Genomic DNA, 22319 nt, shown 5'->3' on the forward strand with positions numbered 1-22319 from the left:
GGCTGCTGAGGGTGCCTGGCGACAAAGGCCTCTACCTGGGCCTCCAGGCCCCTCCAGCCACCCCTGCCCTGACCCCAGCTGCCCCCTTTCAGCCCCTCATGGATCTTCCTCCATCCTGTCCCCCCAACAATTAGCCCTTGGTAACCCTAGTACCACAAGGACACTGAGCAGGACAGCCTCAAAGTAGGGAAGACACTGAGGGATGAGGAGCAGGGAGGTCACCGGGCCAGAGCCTGGTGGCTGCACTGATGGGCCAAGGGGCCGCTTGTCCAGGCCTTCTGTTCAAACACCATGCTTAAGGCTGCCCAGGTGGCTCCCACTGCGAGGAACTCCAGCCGCTGCCATCCTGTTTGTCCTGGGGGACACCCAGGCCCCTGCACTCCCAGCAACGCAGGCCAGGGTGCACTCTGCCGCGGTGGGCAGCCTCACCAGCACCTATGGGCGGTGGGCATCCTGCACAAGCACACAACTCTGCGCCCACGAGCGAGGCAGCCAGGAGGACTGCCAAAGTTCAGCACAAGGGTCCGCCCTAGAGCTGGGCCATTGCCCCCCAAGTCCTGCTCAACCGAGGCTGGAGCAGGGGTGCCAGGCTGGTCAAGGGCAGGTTGCAAAGGGCCTATGAGAAGGGTCTCGTGCATCTGGGAGCTCCGGCTTGCCTGTGGCTTGCGGGAGTGTACCCCACTGCGGGGTGAGAATGAGGGTTTTGGGAGATCCCAGAGGGTGGGCCCCCAAACAGGTTCACATACTGGCCCCACCACCCACCAGCTGTGGGATGGTCAAGTCCATGTCGTCCTGACCTCACGCCCCTCTTCTGAGGATATGGAGCATTGTCCCAGGACTGAGGCCAAATGGCAAGAACAGGCTCAGAAAGGACGGGTATGGGGGTGGTCACTGGGGTCAGAGTTGACTCCAGAGAACCCACTTTGATTTGCAGCAAATTCAGTGTCCCCGTGACTCTGTTCTGTGGAGGGCCACCTTCACTCCGCGGTGCCGGAGTTCCCGCCTCATCACCCCTGTGCAGCTGCTGGGAACCGACAGCAGGGGGCGCCGGCGGCCAAGGAATGGGAGGCACGGACCGGAAGGAACCTCCCCGATGTGAGCCGCTGGCCTGGGTGCACAGCGTGAGAAGGGGAGCCTGTTGTGGAACCTTCTCCTCTCCCTTCCCTCATAGAGCCCACCCTCCCGCGGGGCCCAGAGAGGCAGGGCACCTCTGCCAAGGGCACATAGCAGCCATGCCTCCTGTCCTCTGTGCCCAGCCAGGTGGCTGTCCCTCAGTTGTTGGGTGGGGACCCTGCTCTGTCTCTCACTCACATGCATCTCCCATGTGCGCGAGGCCCAGGGAGGGGCTTGCCAGAGCCACAGAGCGGGGGCAGGGCTGCTCTCTACACGGACCCTTCCTCTGGGGTGGAGACCTGGCTCTGAGCCCCTCCTGGGTCTGGGCGTGACGCCTTCATCTGGCAGTCATCGTGTTACCACAGGGAGCCCTCTCTGCTCCCACTGTTCAGATGAGAAGACTGAGGCAGCCCAGGTGAAGGAGTGCCCGTGCCCCCAGCTAGGAAGAGGTTGAGCAGGATTGCACAGCCTGTCTGTCCCCCACTCCCGGCCCAGCCCTCCTGGGGGTATCTCGGGCAGAGGTGTTCTCACCCTCCCCTGCCCCCAGCTGGCCCTGCTCTGTGCCAGGCACCTCAGCACACAGGAACCTCAAGTCTCATCCACCCCGGAGGCAGCATTTTCATCCCATTTACAGTGGAGGAAACAGGCTCAAAGAGGGGTGGTCCAGACAGCCAGGGGCTGGGAGTAAGGCCATGCCCAGGCGGGTCTGCCCTGGAGCTGGCACCGAGGGGCGAAGAGGACCGCTGAGTCAGAACTATAAATACGGAGGGTACTACATAAATACCATTTTGTCTTATACTGCAGTTACCATGGAAGCACCCCAAAGAGGCCCCGAGCACGGCCTCCATGTGTCCACCTGCACGGACAGGGCAGGTGTGACAGCCCAGGCTGCCCAGAGTGGGCCTTTGCTGCTGCACTTCACATGCCTTCACTCGGGTGATCTTGGCCCAGAACCACGGCCATTTCACAGGTGCAGAAAGGGAGGCCAAGTTACCTAGGGCTGGCAAGGAGAGGAGCGGGCACTGGAAGCCACGGTGAGATTCCAAATGCTCTCCCTGCACCCACCCCCCACTAACGCCACCTTCTGTGACCAACCACAGGCCCCAGCCCAGTGTTCCAGGCCTCAGTGGTCTCACCCGCCAAAGCCACCACATCCCGTGACACCGAGACAAAGGAACAGAGAGGGCCGGAGTCTAGGGACACAGACCTGGTGGGGTCAGGGTGGGCATGTCCTGCCTGTTGCCCCTTGCTGTCCCAGCCCAGCCCCCACACGGAAGCCTGAGTGACGTGGAAACCAGTGGTGGGTGGGAGAGAGAGGGTGTCCAAGCCAGGCTAATCGGAGGATGCCACTCGGTTCCCATGGCAACTGCTGCAGAGCTCCGTCTTTCAGGGTAGACTCAGGTTAGGCCTCAGCTGCCAAAACACCCACGATTTCAGGGCTGGTTACCTTGGTGACCCAGGTGGTGAGGATGTAGAGGGGGAGAGGAGGAGGAGGGGGGCCACGGGCTCAGGGGACAGACTGCCCCCAGCCCTGTCCCTGACCCTGGTCACATCCTGAGCTGGCTCCTCTCCTTAGTCGGCCTTCTGATCCGGGGCCAGGATCCCTGATTCTCTGCATATACTGAGCCCTGATCCCCTCACAGACTGGTGCCCGACCTCGGCCACACTCCCGCCACTAACGAGCACTCAGGAAACGGGAGCTGCTATTTTTGTTATCGTTTGTATTTTTAATGTGTGTCCCCACACAGCTGACACTTGATAAATGTGTGTCCATGACGGGGGGAATCACCCAGGAAGGACTCCCAGGGCCCGAAGTGCGGGGCCTGGAGGCGCTCAGGCTGCCCTCTGCTGGGTGGCCAAGGGGCTCCTGGGCTGGGTGGGCTTCGAGGGGGCAGCAGAGGCGTGGGCAAGGCCGGGGGTGGGATGCCCCTCCAGGTCCAGAAAGAAACCGCCATTCTTACCCAGCTCAATGCCCCCTCTGTGTGGAAGCCTCATTTCCATCTCATTACAGGATGAATAGAACCAATTAATGGCCTCTAGGCAGCCTGGCCACCCAGAAGAGGGGGCTCACGAAGAGGGGTCTACTGGCCTCCTTCCCACCCTGGCGCCTGGAGGCTGTGACCTCTCAGGCCCCTGTGCCCCAAGTTGGCTGGGATGGGGGCGCTGGGGGAGGCCCTGCCCCTGCTGGGCTTTGGGGTGTTTGGTGGTCCCGTTTGGAGGAGGGAACTGTGCACTTTCCATCTCGTCCAGCAGAGGTCTCCCCAGTCCTGCAGGTCTCCAAGCACCTGCCCATTCCCACAGGCCTGCCCGGCGGGGCTCCCACAGGCCTGCCCGGTGCGGAGTCCAGCTCCTGTGAAGACCCCTACGCCACCCTCACCAACTTAAGGCCTGTCCCAGAGCACCCAGGCTCCTCCTCTGAACCTCCTGCATGAATGTGCAAATGGAGACCAAAGGAGCTAGGACGGCTTCCTGAAACCCCTCCTCCACCAGACCACGGGCTCCACAGGGCCTGCCCCCGGCTCCCCCCCCCATGTGTCCCCCCCCCCCCCCCCCGCAGGCCCTGGCGTTGCCCTTCCTCCAGGGGGCCTGCAGCTCCCACTCTCAGCCTGGAGGAACCGGCAGCAGCCTGCCCAGCTGTAGCAGGTGACAAGGGATCTCAGGATGGGCCGAGGGAGCCGCGCCCACCGCCACGGGCCACCTCCAGGTGAGGGGGACAAGGAAAGCTCCTCCCACACCTGTGTCTGCATCGCCCTCAACCTCGGGTAGACCACGTGAGCAGGCCTGTCCCATCCCACTTCACAGACGGGAAACAGGCTTGCCGATCTAGCTCACTTGGTCCTGTCTGCAAGGTCATTCGCTTTGTCCTTGGCTCCTTTCCTCCTCAGGCAGGTGCTCCCCATCAAGAATGGTGTCCTATTATAAGCATGAAGGCCCAGGCCCCACCCTGGCTCTGCCCTTCGGCCCTGGCTGACCTGGGCAAGTCCCCTCCCTTCACTGGGCCTCCACCATACGGCTGACATCCCTTCTCCCATCTTTCTGGGACATGGAACCCAAGCAGGGTCTCTGGCAGCCGGGCAGCATGGGGTCACTGCCTTACGTGGGGAACTGTGGGTGACGGCATACGTGTGCACGTCACGGTCCTGGGGCCATAACCTGCTATCTGCAGTGAGCCTTGTCGCCAGTGGACACTTTGTTTTCCAGACTTTTCTAAATTGGTCCTTGTGCAAAAAGAGCAGCATCTGTGGCTGACATGATCAGACCAAAGTCCCTGGCGGGGGGGCCCCTCCCGTTCTCCCCGTGCACCCCCCCCAAGGGCTCAGAGACATAGCCCTCCCACTTGGAACTCCCCCCACACACTCCAGGCCCAGGCTCTCTCCACACCCTGCAGACACTGCTTCCAGGGGGACCTCTCCACGCCCTGCAGGGGTGTGTGTGTCAGGGCAGGGGCCACCCGCTCAGTGGTGCCAGGCCCGGAGGCAGGGTGGGGACTTATCCCCTCCCTCAGCAGCTGTGTGGTCCTGGATGGGTCACAGCCCCTGAGCCCAGCATCACAGCCTCACAGCCCTCCAGACCCACATGCCCAGACGTCCTTCACTTGCTCAGGCTCTAGCTCAGCCCCATTCCCCACCCCGTGCCGCCCAAGGGGGCAGACACAGAGTCAGGGACACACACAGACACACACACAGTTGCTTCCAGCCCCCAGGACACTGCTTTTTCATTATCTTACATGTCACTTCTGCAATAAAATTCTTTAATTAAAACATGAATATTTAAAACAACCCCTGAGAGAAGTGGCCCCATCTCACCAGAGGCAGAAAGATGCACAGAGAGACTATGCATGGGACAGAGACACATGCACAGACCCCCGGTGGGGGTGCGCCTGAGAGGGTCAGCCAGGCGGCCACGCAGTGGCAAGGGAACAGTTGCTCTGGCCTGAGGAATGCTGGCCCAGGCGGCGCGTGACGTGGCCATGTGGCGTTTGGACAGGCCAGGCGGGGCGCAGGGCTGTAAATGGGCCACAGGCTGGCCTGGGCCGCCTGCTCGATCCCTGGCTTGGCTGCACACAGCCTTCCTGGGGAGGACACGGAGGGATGTGTTTGTCCCAGCCTCCCCTGGCCAGTGAAGCTCACTGGGCACAGGGCTCAGCAGGCACGATCTGGAGTCTGGTGCCTGGCCCAGCTCTGCCGTGTGTCTTCTGAATGATTGCTGGGCCTCTCTGGTGCATTCGTGCCTCATCCCCATGCACACACGTGTGCACAGGACCCTCCCAGCAGAACTCAGTGCAGGGGGCACTGCCAGGTGGCCAAGAGCTGGCTCTGCTGTCAGCCTACTCCTCACCAGCTTTGTGACCCTGGCCACTGCCTTAATGCCTCTAAGCCTCATTCCACTCAACAAGCATTTATGAGCACCCGCTGTATGCCAGGTACCGTGGCACACACTGGGGGCTACTTCAGGGAGTGGGCAAACACCCATGCCTAGCAGGGACAGAGAATGAGGAAGGAACCCCACCAATACCGGAAGTTATCCAGTGTGTTCACAGGTGATAGATACCTAGATGGAAAGAGGAAAACAGCGTGTGGGGTGGAGAGCTGGGGCTGGGGCTCTTTCCACCTGAACCGGCACGGTCTGGGTGAGCCTCACGGAGGAGGGATGGCTGAGCGAGGATTTGAGGTAGGCAGCTCTTTGGGGTCTGGGGAAGAGCGTTCCTAGACAGGGAACACCTGTGGCAGGAGGGCGCCCGGGTGGAGAGCCAGCCTCAGGGGCTGCTGGGAAGAGCAAACCAGTGCATATGTGGATGCTTTGGGCACAAAGTAAACACGCCAAACATGGCTGCTGTCACAACTACTGAGATCATTTCAGGCCCCGGGTCCCAGACGCAGTCTGCGTCCAGGACACAACAGGCACTGGGATCAGCCATCTCTGGGCCTGGACGACATGGTCCCTCCCTCCTGCCCAGTGCAGACCAACTGCCTTCCTACAAGGCCACCTGTCCCTGCCATGGCCCTTACACTGTGCTTGGTCAAAATCGCCAAAAGTGGCCCTGCACAGAACCCAGCCTCAAAGCACACATGTGTACACACATGCACGCATGCACACAGACTCTAGGTACTGCACACATGTACGCTCACGTGCACACATACATGGACACACACGCACCCACACACACACCTCCTTACCCTCTTCTGTCCCCACCACCAGCCACTCTCCCCTCAGAATCTCCACGAAAGCCCCCACTGCCCCACCCAACTGCCAGTACCTGCACTGTCTCTGCCCCCCAAACTCTCCAGTCAATGAACATATTGGGGTCACCACTAACTGTCACCCCACTTCTCATTCCTCCCAGCAACCAAGGAAGGCAGGTATTACTCTTTCCATTTTAAAGATGAGGGGCCTGAGGGGATGAAAGAGCAGATGGGAGCAGCCGGGGGCCAGTGAGCTGGGACTTGAACCTAACCTGGTCCTGCGCCCGATCGCCCTGCTCACAGGACATTCCCAGCGGAATGACCCACGAGCATCTCATGCTCAAGTCCCACTCTGACCTCTGGGTCTTCCTCCCCCGCCCGTTCCTCCCCACTGCATCCTCACTGGATACCTGGGTGAACGACCTTATTCTAGGCCAGAAATCCAGAGTGGTCTGGTGACGTCCTTTCTCCTCACCCGCATCTTTGCATCAGCAAGTCCATCAGCTCCACGCGAGACCCTCCTCCTTCCTGTCAGCCCCTCCTGGAGGCCTGCAGTCGCCCCTCCCTGTCCAGGACTAATCCCCTCTGGGCCACACCCTTCTGCAGTTACAGCTCAAATAACCGCACTCTTCTGCTTAAGGCTCTCGCCCGCAACCCTTCTGCTCTCCAGGTAGCAATTCAACTGTGGCCAGCAGGCCTGTGCCCCCTGGCACCCCAGCTCCTGCCTCGGCATGGCACAAAGTAGGTGCTCCGTGGGGAGTGGGGCTTTAGCTCCATCCGGCACACAAACTGGCACGGATGCCAGCCCTGTCCTCTTGACCTTCTCCTTCTGGCATCTCCACGCGGCTCTGAGCAGCACTGGGCATTTCCCAGCATGGCCGCTGGTCCACAACGCTCACAGAGACCAGCTCTTACATCCTGGGTGCCAACGTGGGCCCGGCCCCAGGGCCATCAGCTCCGATGTGACAGCATGGTCCTGCAAAGCAGTCAGCACTTCACAGAGGAGGAAACCGAGGCTCAGGGGACAGGTGACCACTGGGGAGTGGCCGAGCAGGATGCATCCTCCTGTGCCTTCCTCACTCTCAAACCAGCTCTGCCCACTTCTCTGCTCCTCAGAAGCTATCCAAGCCAAGGTCACAGTGACCTCTACCTTGCCATGCCCCAAGGTCAGCCCTCCCAGAAAACTACCCCACTGCTGGGGGCTGACGCAACTGAGGTCTCCCCATCTTGATGGGGCATTTTCTGCTGGTTTTCTGGACACCCCACCTACCCCCACTTCTTGGAGGTTCTGCCCGTCACCTCCCTTTTCTCCCCCACTCCTTTCCAGCTCTGCTCACAGCTCACAGAGGCATTTAACCTGGGATCCAGGCCCCAGGGGCCATGAATAGAACTGGATTCCAGGATAACTGGGTTCCTTTATACCCCACATGCTTATTTTATGCCTTTAAAGATGTTATTCTGAGAAGTAGTTCATCGGGCGTGGACAATGTAATCTGGCCCCACAGTGACCAGCTCAGCATGGACACCCAGTCTGGCCTGGCCCCTGGATGCAAGGCACGTGTGTTCAGCTGCCTGCCTGGTGTCTCAAGCTGACCCCTGCTGCTGTCCCTCCGCCAGCCATTGCTCCAGCCTCACAGATGCTCCCAGGACATCCTGGGCATCCTGCAATGGGGGTGGGGGGCGCCTCCTGACCCCACTGCCTGTGGAGCCCCACCCTGTGTCCCATCCCGCTAATGGCATCCTCCTGCCCAGGCCCCGGCCCTCTCTGCTGGCGCGAGCACATGCCCACTTCCAGCCTTTGCCCTGCCCTGGGCCTGCAGTGCGTCCTGACACCCGCGGGCTTCTCCTGCACCTCTGACCTCAGGCACCGGCGACCTTTCCCTCGTACTGTCCCCAACATAGGGCCTTCCTTGCCAGCTCCCGTAGCCCCACAACTCCCTGAGGGCGGGGCTGGGCTGTGGGTTGTCACTGCCTTCTCCGTGGTACCTGGAACACACCTGCAGGCACTCAGTCACTAACTGCTGGACAAAAGATTTCCACGGCTACACCACACTCAATCCCCAAATGTCATCTCCCCAGACATGTCCAAACACCTGTCTGCTCACATTTTCTCCAGCATGCATCCCAAGAGGCCCCTGTAGACCCCAGCCTGCTGGCCCGTTAGATTGTCCTGCCTGAGAAAAAGTAAGGAGGCTCCCCAGCCAGGAATTTAAAACCACATCACCGGAGAGAGATCAGACCTGTTCTTCATTCCTTCCTTTCTCCATTCCCTGGGCACCTCCCATGTCCTGGGCACATACTGGTTCCTAGGGGCTAGTGGCCAGCACTCAGGCCACCAGTCCTGAGCCACCCGTAGCTAGCTTATCTCTACGCATTGGCTTCCCTGAAGGTGTGCTCAGGGGGTGGGCAGCCAGGACAGCCCTTAAGAGAAGACCCTCTGCCCAGAGAGCCACCCCTGGGTCCTCTCCCGGCTGTCACTCACCTGGAGCGCCATCCCCGCCCCGGTCCTGGGTCAGGCTGGTGAGGCAGTTCTCAGGGCCACCAGCCACTCCATCCCTCAGGCAGACGTCCCCTCGGGGAACCAAGGGGCTGGAGCCAGGGTCGCTGGTGTCCCCGCCCAGGCAGGCACAGGGGGTCTGCATGATGCCACAGGGGTGTGAGCTGCGGCTGCCGGCCAGACAGGCGTCCAGCCAGCGGCACAGCATCTGGCAGGCGGCCCGGCTGGGGTTGCGGTTGCCCACGACCAGGTACTCCACGGAGAAGTCATGGCTGGGGCCCAGGGGCCTGGGGACGTCCTCCAGGGGCGGCTGCTGGCGTAACATCTGCAGGAACTGCTTGCTGGCCTGGAGGAAGGCCAGGGGTGCCGCCGGGTCACACAGCCGCAGCACCTCGTCGAAGCTCTCCATGCCCAGGTAGGTGCGCGTGGACTCCAGGAATGAGTCGAATTGGTAGGTGCGGACGCGGCTGGGGCCGCCGCAGGGCGTGGGCGCCTTGGCCACCTTCAGGTACAACGTGTAGCGCCGAGGGTCCGGGTTGCGCAGGGTCCAGGAGCAGCGTGAGGCGTTGGCCGGGAACACGGCGGCCGCCGAGAAGTACCCAAAGAACTTGCCCTGCACCACCGTGGCACACGGCTCAGCCCCTGGTCCTGAGTCGGCCCCCGAGGCCGCCCGCGCCCGGCGCCCCAGCAGCAGCAACAGCAGCAATGGGCCCAGGGTCCAGCGGGGGCTCAGGGCGGGGGCCTGGCCCCTCATCCTAGCTCGCGGGGCCGCCGGGGTTCCGCGGGCTGGGCAGGCAGACTCCCACCAGGCCTGGACATGCCAGGGTCCAGCGTCAAGTGGGCCAGGCCAGGGGCCGGGACCAGAGGACAGGATCTCTGAGTGAGGGCAGGAGGAAAGGCCTTCAGACGACCGAGAGAGTGACGGGGGCTCCTAACGTCCAGGGCCCTACCACCAGCCTGTGGCCACTGGCAGCAGCTGAAAGAGAAAGCAGAATGGGAGACGTGTGAGCCCCCTCGGGGAGACTGGGACTGTGGGCACGCTGGGGCACTGCCCACCCTGGGCTTTGGGCAGCTGACACGGGCCCTGGCACTGCTCCCAGGCACCTGCCCTGTCCACCTGTCCATCAGCCACCTGCAGGGGCCCAGCCAGGGGGACGGGAGACCCCTCCTTCACTCAGGCCTGAGCAGGGTTTGCTGGGCAGCGCCAGGCCAGGGCACATGCCACAGGGACCCTGGCTGTGCCTGTCTGGCCAGCAGCCTGGCATGGCTCCTGCGGGCTCTGGGCCTGCTGCCTGCCCACTCACCCCGTCTCGGCCATAGTGGCCACCCATCCCCTTGGACCTCCGTAACTGTCTATGAGCCTCTGGGGGGAAGGAGGCCTGGTTCTCTCTCCCGGCCCTGCCCTTACCTCAGTCACCTTTCTCTACGACCTCCCCCTCTCCTGCGCCCCCTGCAGACCTGACAAGAAGGGAAGTGGGACACAGGGAGCAGAGGAGCAAGGTCACTGCAGCCATCTCCCAGCCTCTGGCGGTCCTGCAGCACCTCTAAGCCTCGCCCAGGGTCGGGAGCAGAGACCCCTCCTCAAAGCAGGACTGCCCAGTTCTTTGAGAGGTGGGGGTGGGGGTCCGACCCCGGTCCTAGGCTGTAACAGACATCCACCCACCTCCTCCTTGGTCCCCACCTGTCACTGCAGCCTCTCAGCCCCCCCACCCCCAGCCATGCTCCCTGCCTTTTGTGCTGGGGATCCCCTGGCCTCTCAGGCCCTGCACCTCCAAGTGGGGAGGGCGGGGGCATGGAGTGTCCTGGAGCCGCCAGAGTCCAGCTGGGCCTGCACTGACCCCTCGTTTGCGAGGCTGGAGCTATTACCCCCCACGCCTATTTCAGGATGGGAAAACTGAGGCTCAGAGGCGGTAAGGACTTACCCAAGGTCACAGTGCGGGGGCTGGAGAACCCACATGTAAAGCCTCAGACTGACCCCAACCTTGTGCCACTGGCATCACTCCCTGCTCCTGCTGCACACACCCCGGGGACAGGAAGGCCACTCGGGCCCGTGGTAAGCAGGGACATGGAGGCGCCCAGGCCTCCCAAGCCAGTGCATCTATCCCGACCCGCAGCATCTGAGCTGGCCGGCCAGGAGAGAGCGGCCGCCAGCGCCCAGAGCCGCCTGGCCTCCTGGTGCCAGGGCCTCCGCTCTGCTGACCGTGCACACAGCAGCCGCCTGCCCACAGGGACTCGCCGCTTCCTGCTGCCTGGGCCCAGCTGGCCGGCGACACAACGTAGGTCACTGCTCTGCAGTCCCCTCCCAGCGTCCTTGCTGTGTGGGCCTTGGAGACGGAGCAGGGAGCTCCGCAGGCCGAGCTTGGAGGCCTGGACTCCGGCTGCCCCTCATGGCTGCGTGGCCTCGGGTAAGTCCCTTGCCTCCCAGCCTCAGTTTCCCCACCTGTCAAACGGAGACCAAGGCTCTGGAGTGAGCCTCCAACAGGCTTCTGGGGCCAGAAGACAGCCTACAAGTGCCCACTGCTGGGGTTCTCATACAGGGTTCTTTGGAGCCCTGGAGTCCCACTGGGGAGACCACCAGGTCCACCAGGGAGCCAGGTGTGGGAGGGGAACAGTAGGACTGAGCTGACTTCCTGGCACCCTCGAGGACGTTTCTGACTTGAACCACAGCCATGCCCTGGCCCTGCTGGCCAGAGACTGTCCCAGCCACGACCCTGAGCACCACGGAGCTGGCCTAGCCCTGCCTCTTCTGGCTGGGTCACAGAGCAGAACTGGGCTGGAGGCCCAGATTGTCAGTGCAGACGGTTCCTCCACCTGCCAGCAGTCACTCCGCCTCCACCTGCCCACACCCCACGCCCCTGCCCCCACAGACCCACAGGTCCCCTGCAGCGCGCTGAGGCTCCTTCACCCCCAGGAACTGTTCGCCTGAGACCCTCCAGAAAGGCCTTGGATCAGCGGCTCAGAGGCTGCTCTGGGCCTTCTCACCACCGAGGCAGGCTCAGGTGGGCAGAGAGCTGGGCGGGCCAGGGGTACATCAGTGTGAGGCCCCAGGTCACGCAGCCCTGGGGGAGGCCGATCAGTGTGGAGTCTATCCCAGGCCTGGGCGATTGGATCCGAGATGGGGAAGGGGCATGCAGAGGAGGTCCTGACCCTAATTGGCACCCGGGTGGTCTCCTGGAGGGGGCAGTGCCTGGAAGGGGTCTTAGGATTGGGGGGCAGGGTCCCTCTGACTGCTGGGGGTGCAGGCAGGTGGGGAGAGCTGGGAGGACGTGGCATCTGGGTCAGGAAGGCGGTTAGAGAGGAGACAGCATCTTGGAGAAAACAGACTTCCAGCGTGGACAAGTGGTTGATGGGTGGTGGGCGCCCTCACTGAGGTAGGGGGAGTGCACATGTGTGCACAGCCCATGTATGTCCATGCGTGTGCCTTTGTGTGTATATATGTGTGTGCGCATGCACATGTGTCTGTGTGTGCAAATACATGTGTAGCATGTTTGTTCAAGGTCACACGGCAGAAGGAGAGCCAGGCTTAGCTGTGCAGGGATGTGGGGGGCAGTGGGACAGGGACCAGGGTTGGGAGAGGCGGCCCTGCTGGAGAGGACCATTCAGGGAGAGCCCAGTGGCCAGGCTGGAGCCCCGAGGAGCCCACGGCAGGGCCTCAGAGGAGGAGGTCCTGGCCAAGTGGGTGGCAGGCTGCATCCCAGGTGCCCTGTGTGCTTGGCTCCGCGGGTTGGCTCCCCTCAGCCACAGCCAGCACCAAGGCCTCCGCTGGGGGTCAGAACTCTCCGCACCTGCTCGCCAAAGGTGAGGGCTGCAAGAGGCTGGTGGATGCTGACCCCGGTGCTGGGGGTCCATGAGTCACTGCTCATTCCCCCATCAGTTCTCACAGGGTGACTCTCCTCTCCCAAACCACAGGCTGCTTGTCTGGTGGTTGGTTCCCCATACCCTGGTCTGGGTCATTGCAGCTTTCCACGGCCACTGCCCGTCTTAAGCTCCCAAGGATAATGCGCGCCCAAGCTCCCTGGGGACCCGCCTCTCCTTTCACCTCCTCAGGGCCAAACTGCCCTTGCTTCCAGGAAATTCTTCCTGGTGTCCTGCCCCCATGCCTTTGGCCAGTGTCACTCCGTTCCTGCCACACGGCTTCCCACAGCCTGCAGACTGGCCTTTAGGTGAGGGGTGGGGGCAGTGAGCATGGTGACGGGTGGAGGCCACCAGAGACAGGACGGGGTGACAGTGGAGGTGGGGGACCTGAGTGCCAGCCACGCCAGGTGGGGACGAGGAGCTGGGAGTGACGTTAAAGAGAAAGGGTGACAATAACTGTCATTTACTGACCGCTGACCGCACACCAGGAACGGGTCTGAGATCTTTTGAGACCCCCACCCCACGCCTTGTTCATCTCACGGCCCCACATCATGGCTCGCAGAGTCACCAGCAGCTGAGGGATGCTGTGCCCACCTCCCACCTGTCCCAGACGCATCCACGCACATGCGGACTGCTGTACCCTTGCCCCCCAGTCAGAAGCCCTGGTGCCTCGGTTTCCCTGCTGACAACGAAAGGCAGGGGCTGGGGCTGCCCCTCGTGCTCCAGCCTCACCTCAGTGATGCCGTCTGAGCCTCCTCCCCAGGCTCAGCCTCCACGTCCCCTCCCCACCCACCCCAGGCCACCAATGGCATCCCCAGACACCAGCCACAAAAGGCGCTCTGTTGTCCCGCCTGGCCCTCTGAACAGTGCCCGCCTGTGTGTCCTGGGAAAAGGCTGCACTGGGGGAGGGGCGCGGTGGGCACCCGTGGCACCGAGGACAGCCCAGGAGCTGATGGGCGGGTGGGGGCTGGGAGAGCAAGGAGAGGCCGCCTGGGGTACCCGACCACCACAGCCCATGGCAGCCTGCCCTCCCGGCTCAGGGTGCCCCATGGGCCACACAGATGCCTCCTGGGCTGTGGCAGGTTGGGCAGCCTGGTAGGCAGAGGCAGTTCCGGCAGGGACCCCTGACACACGGACCCCTGAGTGGTCTCAGGGGCTTGGGGCCACAAGAAGAGGTCATGAGAGCTGGGCAGGCCTCCTTCCGTGAGCACAGAGCCAGGCGGGCCCTGGGAGAGCCAGCCTCCCCTCCCTGTGGCCACTATCTAGCCCCACCCTTAGCGCCTGCCAACCACGCCCCAGTGACCACTGTGGCTGGCTGTGGGGCATCTTGGGCTGGCCCTAAAGAGCCCCCGGGTCTTATTCCACTTACAGCAAAGACCTGGGTGAGGACCAATGAGGTGTCCCTTGGAGCTGGCAGGGAACCCCGGGAAGGGTTGGGTTACCATCAGGCTCCTGAGAGGGGCACTTGCCCACCACACCTGCCAGGCCTAGCCCCATGGAGGGCCTCCTTCTGCCTGCCTGAGCCCAGGGGCCGCTGGGGCAATCTGGCCAGAAGCCAGACAGAACTGCCTAGGAGGAGACCCCTGGAAAGTACACTGCTGGGGGCTAGGGGGAGGTGCCTTGTCCGGGGCTGGCTCTGTTCCAGGCCGCCCTGCTCAGACCCTCACCTGCTCCCCCACCCACAGACAGCAAGCTTGGTATCACCTCTACTTCACAAAGGAGGCAGACAGACTGAGAGACTGCCACCCCATTGCCCCAGACCACCTGGCCCTGGGGTCAATGGCCAGCTCTCTGATGGGCCTCGGAGGCTCTAAGCCTCCTCACACCTCCTCTCGCCCAGGACCTGGTTACCCCAAACCACCTGCAGGCCTTGAAGACGCTCCAGCTCCTGGGCCTTTGGTTCAGCCATGCCCCTCGTTGGGCTGCCTCTGCTGCCACTGCCTGGCACACACTCACTCATCTCAGGACACAGGGCAAGGCGCTGCCCGAGAGAGCCTTCCCAAGCCTGCAGGGACTCCCAAGCGAGGACGTGCCCTCCCGGTGCTCCCACTGTGTCCTGCATCCCAAGAATGCGTGCACACGCATGCATTTCTATACGTGCAATGCGTGCTTGCAGCCATGCACACGACACACTCACATGCAGACACACTCCCCTGGGAAGAGCCCCAAGTGGGGACAGTGATAGGGTTAGTCCCATGGGACTCAGGAGGAGGGGAGGCTTCTGGAATCTGGGTGTCACCTGTCATTGAGCTTTCCTCTCATGTCCCCCCGTATGGTGCCCTAAGACAGAGGCTCTGCTGCAGTGCTTGCCCAGCTGCCAGCCCATGAGACGCCCCCAGCCACACACCACACCACACCAGGATCTGAGGTCCCCAGGAGGAGGGGCTCGTCCAAGGTCACCTGCCCAAGGTCACATGGAGAAGGCATGGAGACAAGATCGGAAGAAGCCATCAGGAAGGGGTCCGGCTACTTGGCTGGGCCCTGGGGCTGCCCTGGGAGGGATGAGGTCCCAGGGGCAGGACATCACACTGTTCATGTGCCACACTGATTGGTTAGGCCTGGAGGATAGAGACAGCAAGGTCCTGACAGCGTGGGCAGAGATGAGAACAGACAGGCACTACTGAGGATGGATGTGTGTCATGGAAGCCAGGTCCCCTGGGTCCCGATGCCCCCAGCAGCACCCTCGGCTGTGGCAGGACTGACCATCCTAAGAGGGAGGGAGGGCAGGCATGCTGTCCCAGTCTTCAGAGGAATGGAGGCTCCCCAGCTGGAGGCTGTCCCTTGGGGAGCAGGCCCCAACCTAGGCCTCCCAAAACCCACGGAGTGCCTCTGTCTGGGATGGCTGAGAAGAGGGGAACAACGGAGTACGGCGCTCGGTCTCAGGCCTACTGCCAACCCCACCCCTTGTTCTGAGCGGAGATGGGGTGGGCAGCCAGCCTCGACCCAGGGCAGGACTGCGGAGCCCATGGTGGGACAGGCTGGGCACGGAGGACTGTGGGCGTGTGCACGTGCAGTGTAGGAGCGAGTGTAAGTGTCCCAGGACGAGTGTGTCTGTGGGATTGTGGGCACATGCAGCCTGTGAGTGGCCAGTGTGCACATGTGCGAGTGTGTGTGCTGTTGTGGAGAAGAAGGTACGGCCTGGGGACAGGGCAGTGCGGTGGCAGAGGGCGCTCTCTCCCTCTCACTGAGTCCTGCTCTTTTCCACTCAGGTTCTGAAGTCACACATTCCTCAGGGGACAGGATGTCCGCCCAGCCAAACTGGGTCCTCACGAAGACTTGCTCTCCACAGCACATCCCCCACAGACGCGGCACTCTCTGGTTCAGGGCACACTCAGGCAGGGCAGAAGGACCCCAAGTATCACCCAGTCGCTGGTCAACGTCACCTTGCCAGGCAGGAGGGAGGTTCCTGTCGGTCTGGGGGTGGGGGGTGTGGGGGCTCTGGGCCCCGGGAGAGTGAGTCAGTATTAATGGGTGGTGGACAGACTTTCGGGGGTGGGGCCAGGGGCTTTGTGTACTCCCTCCACCCCCACCCAGGTTTGGCTCAGTGGCAGGGCCACGCTACCTCTGTATGACCCTGCAGAGCTCCAAGGCCCTGCTGCCCCTCACTGCAGGGTCCTCCCCTCCCCTCCATTCCCCTGCCTCTTCACCACCCGAGGGAGCCTCAGCTCACTTCTCAGCCAAGTCAGCACCCCCCAAACCAGCCTCAGAGCCCGACTCTGGCCGCCTGTCCTGGGGGCCTCTCCTGGCCTCTGGCAGTGGTGGGCTGGGATCCCACAGTGACCCACCAGGGCCAAGCAGGCCACAGGGACCCCATGTGCACCCCTCTGAACGAGCCCTCAAGGACGCCCACAGAGCCACATGGGCAGGAAGACGGCGGTGGGACCAGCATAACGATGAGGATGATAGGGATGCCAAGGGGGTGGTGGAGGGTGCTGGGGGGCCATGGGGGTGGGGGTGAGATGACATAGGGGGTTGGGGTGGGGTGGGGTGGGGTGGGGTGAGCCAGGTGCCCATGGGTAAACAGAACACTTCCATTTGTCTAAACCACTTACAGGACAGACACACAGGATTGTGCTTGTGGAGGCACAGAACATTCTGGAAGGACAAGGGCACCAGTAACAGGGTGATACAGGATGGGGGGTCTGGGGTCTAGGGTGGAAGGGGACTCCTTCTGCACTCTAACCCTTTGGTGCCAACCCCAGCACTTGCCACTTTTTCAATTAATAGAAACGAGTTCGTCTGAAAAAGGCGGGTGGGGATGGGGGCGCAGAGCAGGACATAAAGGGCCCTTCCTAGCCTCTTTCTACTTTACCCCCAGCTGTAGTCCTGTGTACCCCAGACAGCAGACAGCGTCCCCACCCACAGCCGAGGAGACAGGTGCAGGGAAGGTGCCGCGAGATCTCCTGCCAGAACCGAGATCTGCACCCAGGGTTTACTTTTAGCTGCATCTGTGGATTTTAGGGTCTCCTGTGGGGGAGGGGGTTCACACCCCTTGCACCTGCACGTACTGAGTTCCAGGCATCAGAGTTCCCAATGAAGCTCCTACCTCTCAGGCCTTGCTTATCCCAGTAACTGTAATGGGCAGTGGTGGGAGGAGGGGCCCTCCCATGCCTCGCCAGGCCTGACATCCCACAGAGGTGGACCTCTGCAGAGGCCCAGATCTGGGCAGTGGCTCACTGTCATGCAATGACTGCCTCCCTCTTCTTCATGGGGCACGTGTGCTGCACTGTGCGTCTGCTCGTGTGCCACACTGATGGGGGGTGGGGAGGGCAGGTGGCCATTCTGTTAGGGTGAATAGTGTGCAGTGCAGTGCAGCTGTGGGTGGGGCAGGCCCCTGGGCATTCTGCCCCCTGCGATCCTGCTGCCCCAGGAGCACCCATCATTTCTCTGGCCTGTCCATCAGCTCCTGTTTAAGACCCTCCCATGGCTCCCAGGACATCGCCCGGAGCCTACGGGGCTCTGAGGTCTGTGCCAGCTCCCTCCGAAGCCCCGTCCTGCCAGCCACTCTCCTCTCCAACTCCTGTCTGCTCCTCAAATCTGCGCTCTCACCGGCCACAGGCCTTTGCATGGCTGTTCCCTCCATGAACCTCCTGACCGCTTTAGCCCCACCCCCCACCCACGGCTCTGTGGGTCCCGGTTGAGCTGCCGCTTCCCTGTGGAAGCCTCTCAGGAGCACCACCTCTGCACTCCTGCAGGTGGCTGTCCTCGACCCCTTGAGTCCATTCACAGAGCTTATCAGGGCTTCTTTGCTCCCATATTCCCACCAGCCTTGCGGGTGGGGGGACCACACCCTCAGCCTTGAGTGCAGTGCACCCTTCGGAGTGTGTACACCTGGGCACCCACACGTTTAGTGTGTATGTGCACGCAGGCTGTGCACAGGGATCCCGGAGTCCTCCATTTACCCAGAAATCACAGCTCTGCCCCATGGCCCAGCTGCAGCAGTGAGGCTGGAGGGTACCAGAGGACAAAGGAGAGAGGGGGTTTGCGGGCACGGATGGAGTTAACAAAACCCTCCAGGCTCTGGGGTCTTCATGGGGGGTTAGAGTTTCACTCCCAGGGGTCCATCTCACAGACAACACAGCTTGGACACAGGAGCTGCCCTCAGGGAAAACGCGGTTCTACTAAACACTGCCATTCACACAAGACCTGTATCTCGCCACGCACACACATATGGCAGTTTGTACGCCTGCACACACATGCGCGCAGCCTGTGGCTGGACACGCATGTGCGTGCCTGGCACACATGTACTCATGCACACATGTACACAAACACGCTCCCTCACGCCTGTGCACAATGCACGGGGCCAGGAGAGTTTGGGAAGAGATGGGTGACCGAGGCTTGGGTTGAGCCGCGAGTGACCGGACTTGACAGGGGAGCAGAGGGACCGGCAAGCAGCTGGGGCTGCCCACGCTGGGGCGAGCGCCACAGGCCGCGGAGGAGAGACGGAAGGGGCGGAAGGGGCGGGCAGGGCGGCGAGCGAGCGCGGGCGCCCTCTCCCGCGCATCCGAGGCAGCGCGCCGCCCTCCGCCCTCTGCCACCGCAGCCCGGCGCCAGCGGCTAGTACCCGGAGCCGGAGACTTTCCCAGGGGGCGGGCTCGGGGCCCCCAGGGCCCGCTCCAGGAGGCGGGGCCGGGCCGGCCAGCCGCGGGGCGAGGGTGCTACGAGAGGCGGCCCGCAACCCAGGCCGCTCGCCCGGTCCCGCGGCCGTGTCTGCAGGTCCCGAGTTGCCTCGGGACCTTGCCGGCCGGGACTCTGCAGGCCCAGCATGCTGTGGGCCCAGTACATTGGATCCCGGGACGAGGGCCTGGGCCGGAAGGACTCCGAGAGCATATCCCGCGCCCGGATTTCACGGATGCGACCACCGAGGTCCGCCAGGGGCCGTAGTCTGCGGGCAAGGGAAGGGACTGGAAGGGCTCGGCAACTTGGCTGCGTCCCCTACCCGGCCCGGGGTCCGGGGGAGTGCGGCGTGATACCCAGAGCAACGCATCGCCTTATCCGCCCCCGCGCGGGTGCGCGGCGGCGACAAGCGCCCTTCTCCAGAATCCGAGGCGGCAAACTCCCGGCTCGAGCCCCGCGCACCATGCCCGTCCGCGGAGCCGCGCGCCCCCCTGGCGCATTCCCGCACGCTTCGGGGCTCGGTCCCCGCCGCCCGGGCTGCAGAGCTCCAGGCCGGCCTCCGCCCCCCCAGATTCAGGCGCAACAAGTCTGAAAGCAGCGCCCAGGAGCAGCCGTGGAGCCGAGAGGGAAGGCGCCGGGCCCGGCGCGGGGCGCTCCAGGATCCCCGAACACACGCCATGTCCGCTTCCAGGGACCTGGGTGCAGGGGGCTGACTCCGCGGGCGGTCCACACCCGCTCCCAAGGCTCCTGCTCCGCGAGGGCGGGGACGCGCCCAGGAGCCGCCGCCCCCTCCTACGCTTGCTTGACCTTGCTAGGATACTCAAAGCCGGACCCCGCGGCACCCGGGCGTCCGGGCTCAGAGTTTCGCTGCCGCCTGCGGTCAGGAGGGAGCGGCTCTCTCCTTCTACCTCCCTCGCTGCCTCCTCCGCTGCGGGGGTCGCAAAGGAATGTGATGGCTCAGGGCTCTAGAAGACTCGATGGCCGCCTTCCCAGACCCCACACATCGTATATCACCTCCAAGATGTGAAAAGGGACCCCAGCCTCGCATCCCCCCACCCCCACCCGCGCGGCTGCTGCTGGTCCCGGGCGGAGGCTCTTGCTCCGAGGGGGCGTGTGTTTGTGTCCGTGGGGGAGGGCGCCGTAGGTTTCCTTGGATCCCGAGGGTGGGGTGGGAGCGCAGACCTCACAGCCCCCTCCCCAACACACATGCCAAGCGGCTCCTCGCGGGCGAGAGTGCGCGCCCCCTGCCCACCCACACGCCTTCACACCTTTCAACTCGTAGGGAGTTGCGGCTAAGGAATCCTCGCACTAGACCCGGGGGAATGGGACGTGATGGGGAGCGCACGGAGGGAAAGGGTACTGGAGGACGGGTGGGATAGGACTCTTGCGGTTCCATCCTTGGTCCCTGCGGTCCGGGAAACTTGCAAGCCCAAAATAAAAGTAAAAAGGGATGGGTGCCCAGCGCCCGGGGTCTGGGTGTCAGGCTGGGCGCTCTCTCTGGGCGGCCTGGGAAGTGACCCAGTAGGAGCCTCCGCGGCCCCGCGGAGAGACCTGGGCTCGGAGCCGCAGCCTCCGAGCAGCGATTTTCAGCTCTGCTGCTCCCTCGCGAGGCAGGCCCGAGGTGCGCTCTGCCCTGCTCAGGGGTCCGCGAGGACCGGGCTAGAGGGTGCCTGGCTGAGCCAGAGCCCTCAGCCTCCCCGGGAGGCGGCGGGGCCATGTCCATTCCTCTAGGCTGCTCCGAATGAGCGCAGTGGCAGCGGAGGGCCGGCGGCCTCTGCCCGCTGAGAATGGAGACCGAGGGGCGCCCGGCGCCTGGCCTCAATGCTGGGCGCGGAGAGGGCCCAGGGCCGACCCAAAGTTCGAAGCGGCTTATCCGCGCGGCCTATCCGACCCAGTGGAAAAGAATACGAGAAAGGAACAGCCAGGGCGTTTGTGTGTGCGTGTGTGCGTGTGTGTGTGTGTGTGTGTGTGTGTGTGTGTGTCGCTAGGGTAGCCCTTCTCCCAATTTGGGGTAAGAGAACCTCTGGGGAGTCTCCACCTACAATGCTGGATCCATGGGTGAGGGCTGCCAGGGGGAAACCGGGGGCTTCTCGAGCAGCCCTGGGGCTCTGTCCGTGGGGGAAGGCCACCTCAGCCTCCAAAATGTCTTTAGGGGCTCTTGGTGTGATTTAGGGGAAGGGGGACACGCTGGGGTGTCTCTCCTCAGCCCACCTGGGTCTACGTGTGACTGTGGGGATCACAGCTGGGGCTCTCAAAGACCCCTGCCAGCGTCTGTATGTGTTGGGGACATCACGGGAACGCCTTCCCTAGCCTGCCTTGGGTCTGTGCATGTGATGGGAAGGGGCGCCTCCCCCAGCCCAGCCTGCCAGCCTGGCCAGGCTGCGTGCGAGTAGATTTGGGGAGGTGAGCAGTGTTAGGGGCCTCTCCCACATCCTGGGTCGCCCCCTCCTCAGCCCGCCCGGTGTGGGCTCGCGGAGACCTGCCAGATTCCGTCGCCGCCGCTGGAGGAGCCAGGGGGCGGCGGCGGCGGCGGCGGTGGTGGTGGTGGTGGTGGTGGTGATGGGGTCCAAACTCCCGAGCTCCGAGCGCAAACCTCGGAGCTGCGAAGCCCCAAACGGCGAAGTTAGGAAGTCCGGGCGCCCGCTCCTCCCCCGCCCCCCCAGCTGCGCCCCCTCTCACCGCTCCCCCAGCCCCCAGCCCAAGCCTTCCTTACCTTCTCCAGCAGCAGCGGCCACGCTGGTGAAGACTTGATCCGACGAGTTGCAAATCCCCAGGAGCGCCCCGCGTCGCCGGCGGCCGACCGGAGTGGGGGAGCTCCTTTTGCCGCTGCCGCCCCCGGCCCGCTCCAGGCCTAGCGGGACGCCCCCTGGAGCGCTCCCGCTGGTGCACGCAGGCCCCCTCTCCTCCCCCCGCCTGCTGGAGACCCCCCGGCGCCGGGAAGGTCCGTACGCCCCGGCTCCGGGCGATGCGGAGCGCGCGGGCCCGGCCAGGACGCGGCGCGGCCGACTGTGCCCCGGACTCGCCGGCTCCGCGCTCGTTCCGCTGGGGCCGCCGCCAACGCCGCCTGCGCCCGCCGCTCCCTCTCCGGCCGCCGCCGCCGCCGCGCCGCTCCTCTCGCCTGCCCCGCTCCTCTCGCCTTTTTTCCCCTTCCTGAGGGGGGAGGGGGGGCGAGCCAAGCCGAGCCGGGGGCGGGGCGGCGCGAGGAGGAGGAGGCCGAGGACCGGGAGAAGGAGGAGGGGAAAGAGGCGAGCTGCTTCCCCCGCCGGGCTGCCGGCGCTCCCCAATCTCTCGCTCTCTGAAACTGGATCCCGAATCGGGAGCCAGAGACCGCATTACGGATTACATCAGGCTTTATACAGCTTCCAGATCACACATTAGAGGGGAGCGCGAGCGGGGGACGGGTGTGGGGGAGGGGAGCGAGATAAGGGCGCGGGGTGGGGGGGGCGGATAAAATGCACACACGCGCGCACGCCGAGGAAAGCCCGGCTCCTGCCCCAGGCAACAGGGAAGCCAGGAGTTGGGGCTCTGCTCTCTGCTTCTTACAGGAGCCGAGG

At 63.6% G+C, this 22319-nt stretch overlaps 1 protein-coding gene across 2 annotated transcripts in view; it reads right to left on the reverse strand.

Annotated features, from left to right (window-relative positions):
* Positions 1–22093, reverse strand: part of ADGRB1 (adhesion G protein-coupled receptor B1) — a 75182-nt gene extending 53089 nt beyond the window's left edge. Inside the window, exons 1-2 of one of the 2 annotated variants that reach the window (XM_074317052.2) lie at positions 21479–22093; positions 8779–9769 (exon numbers count right to left, since the gene is read on the reverse strand). In XM_074317052.2, coding sequence (XP_074173153.2) covers positions 8779–9547 — 769 coding nt within the window. In that variant the 5' untranslated portion in view covers positions 9548–9769; positions 21479–22093. The remainder of the gene's footprint in view (positions 1–8778; positions 9770–21478) is intronic. The other variant, XM_074317053.2, reaches the window with a different exon arrangement.
* Between the last annotated feature and the right edge of the window lie 226 nt (positions 22094–22319).

Source organism: Rhinolophus sinicus, chromosome 6 (assembly GCF_057876585.1).
Source record: "Rhinolophus sinicus isolate RSI-liver-muscle chromosome 6, RSI-T2T, whole genome shotgun sequence".
In the NCBI taxonomy this organism is placed as follows: Eukaryota; Metazoa; Chordata; class Mammalia; order Chiroptera; family Rhinolophidae; genus Rhinolophus; species Rhinolophus sinicus.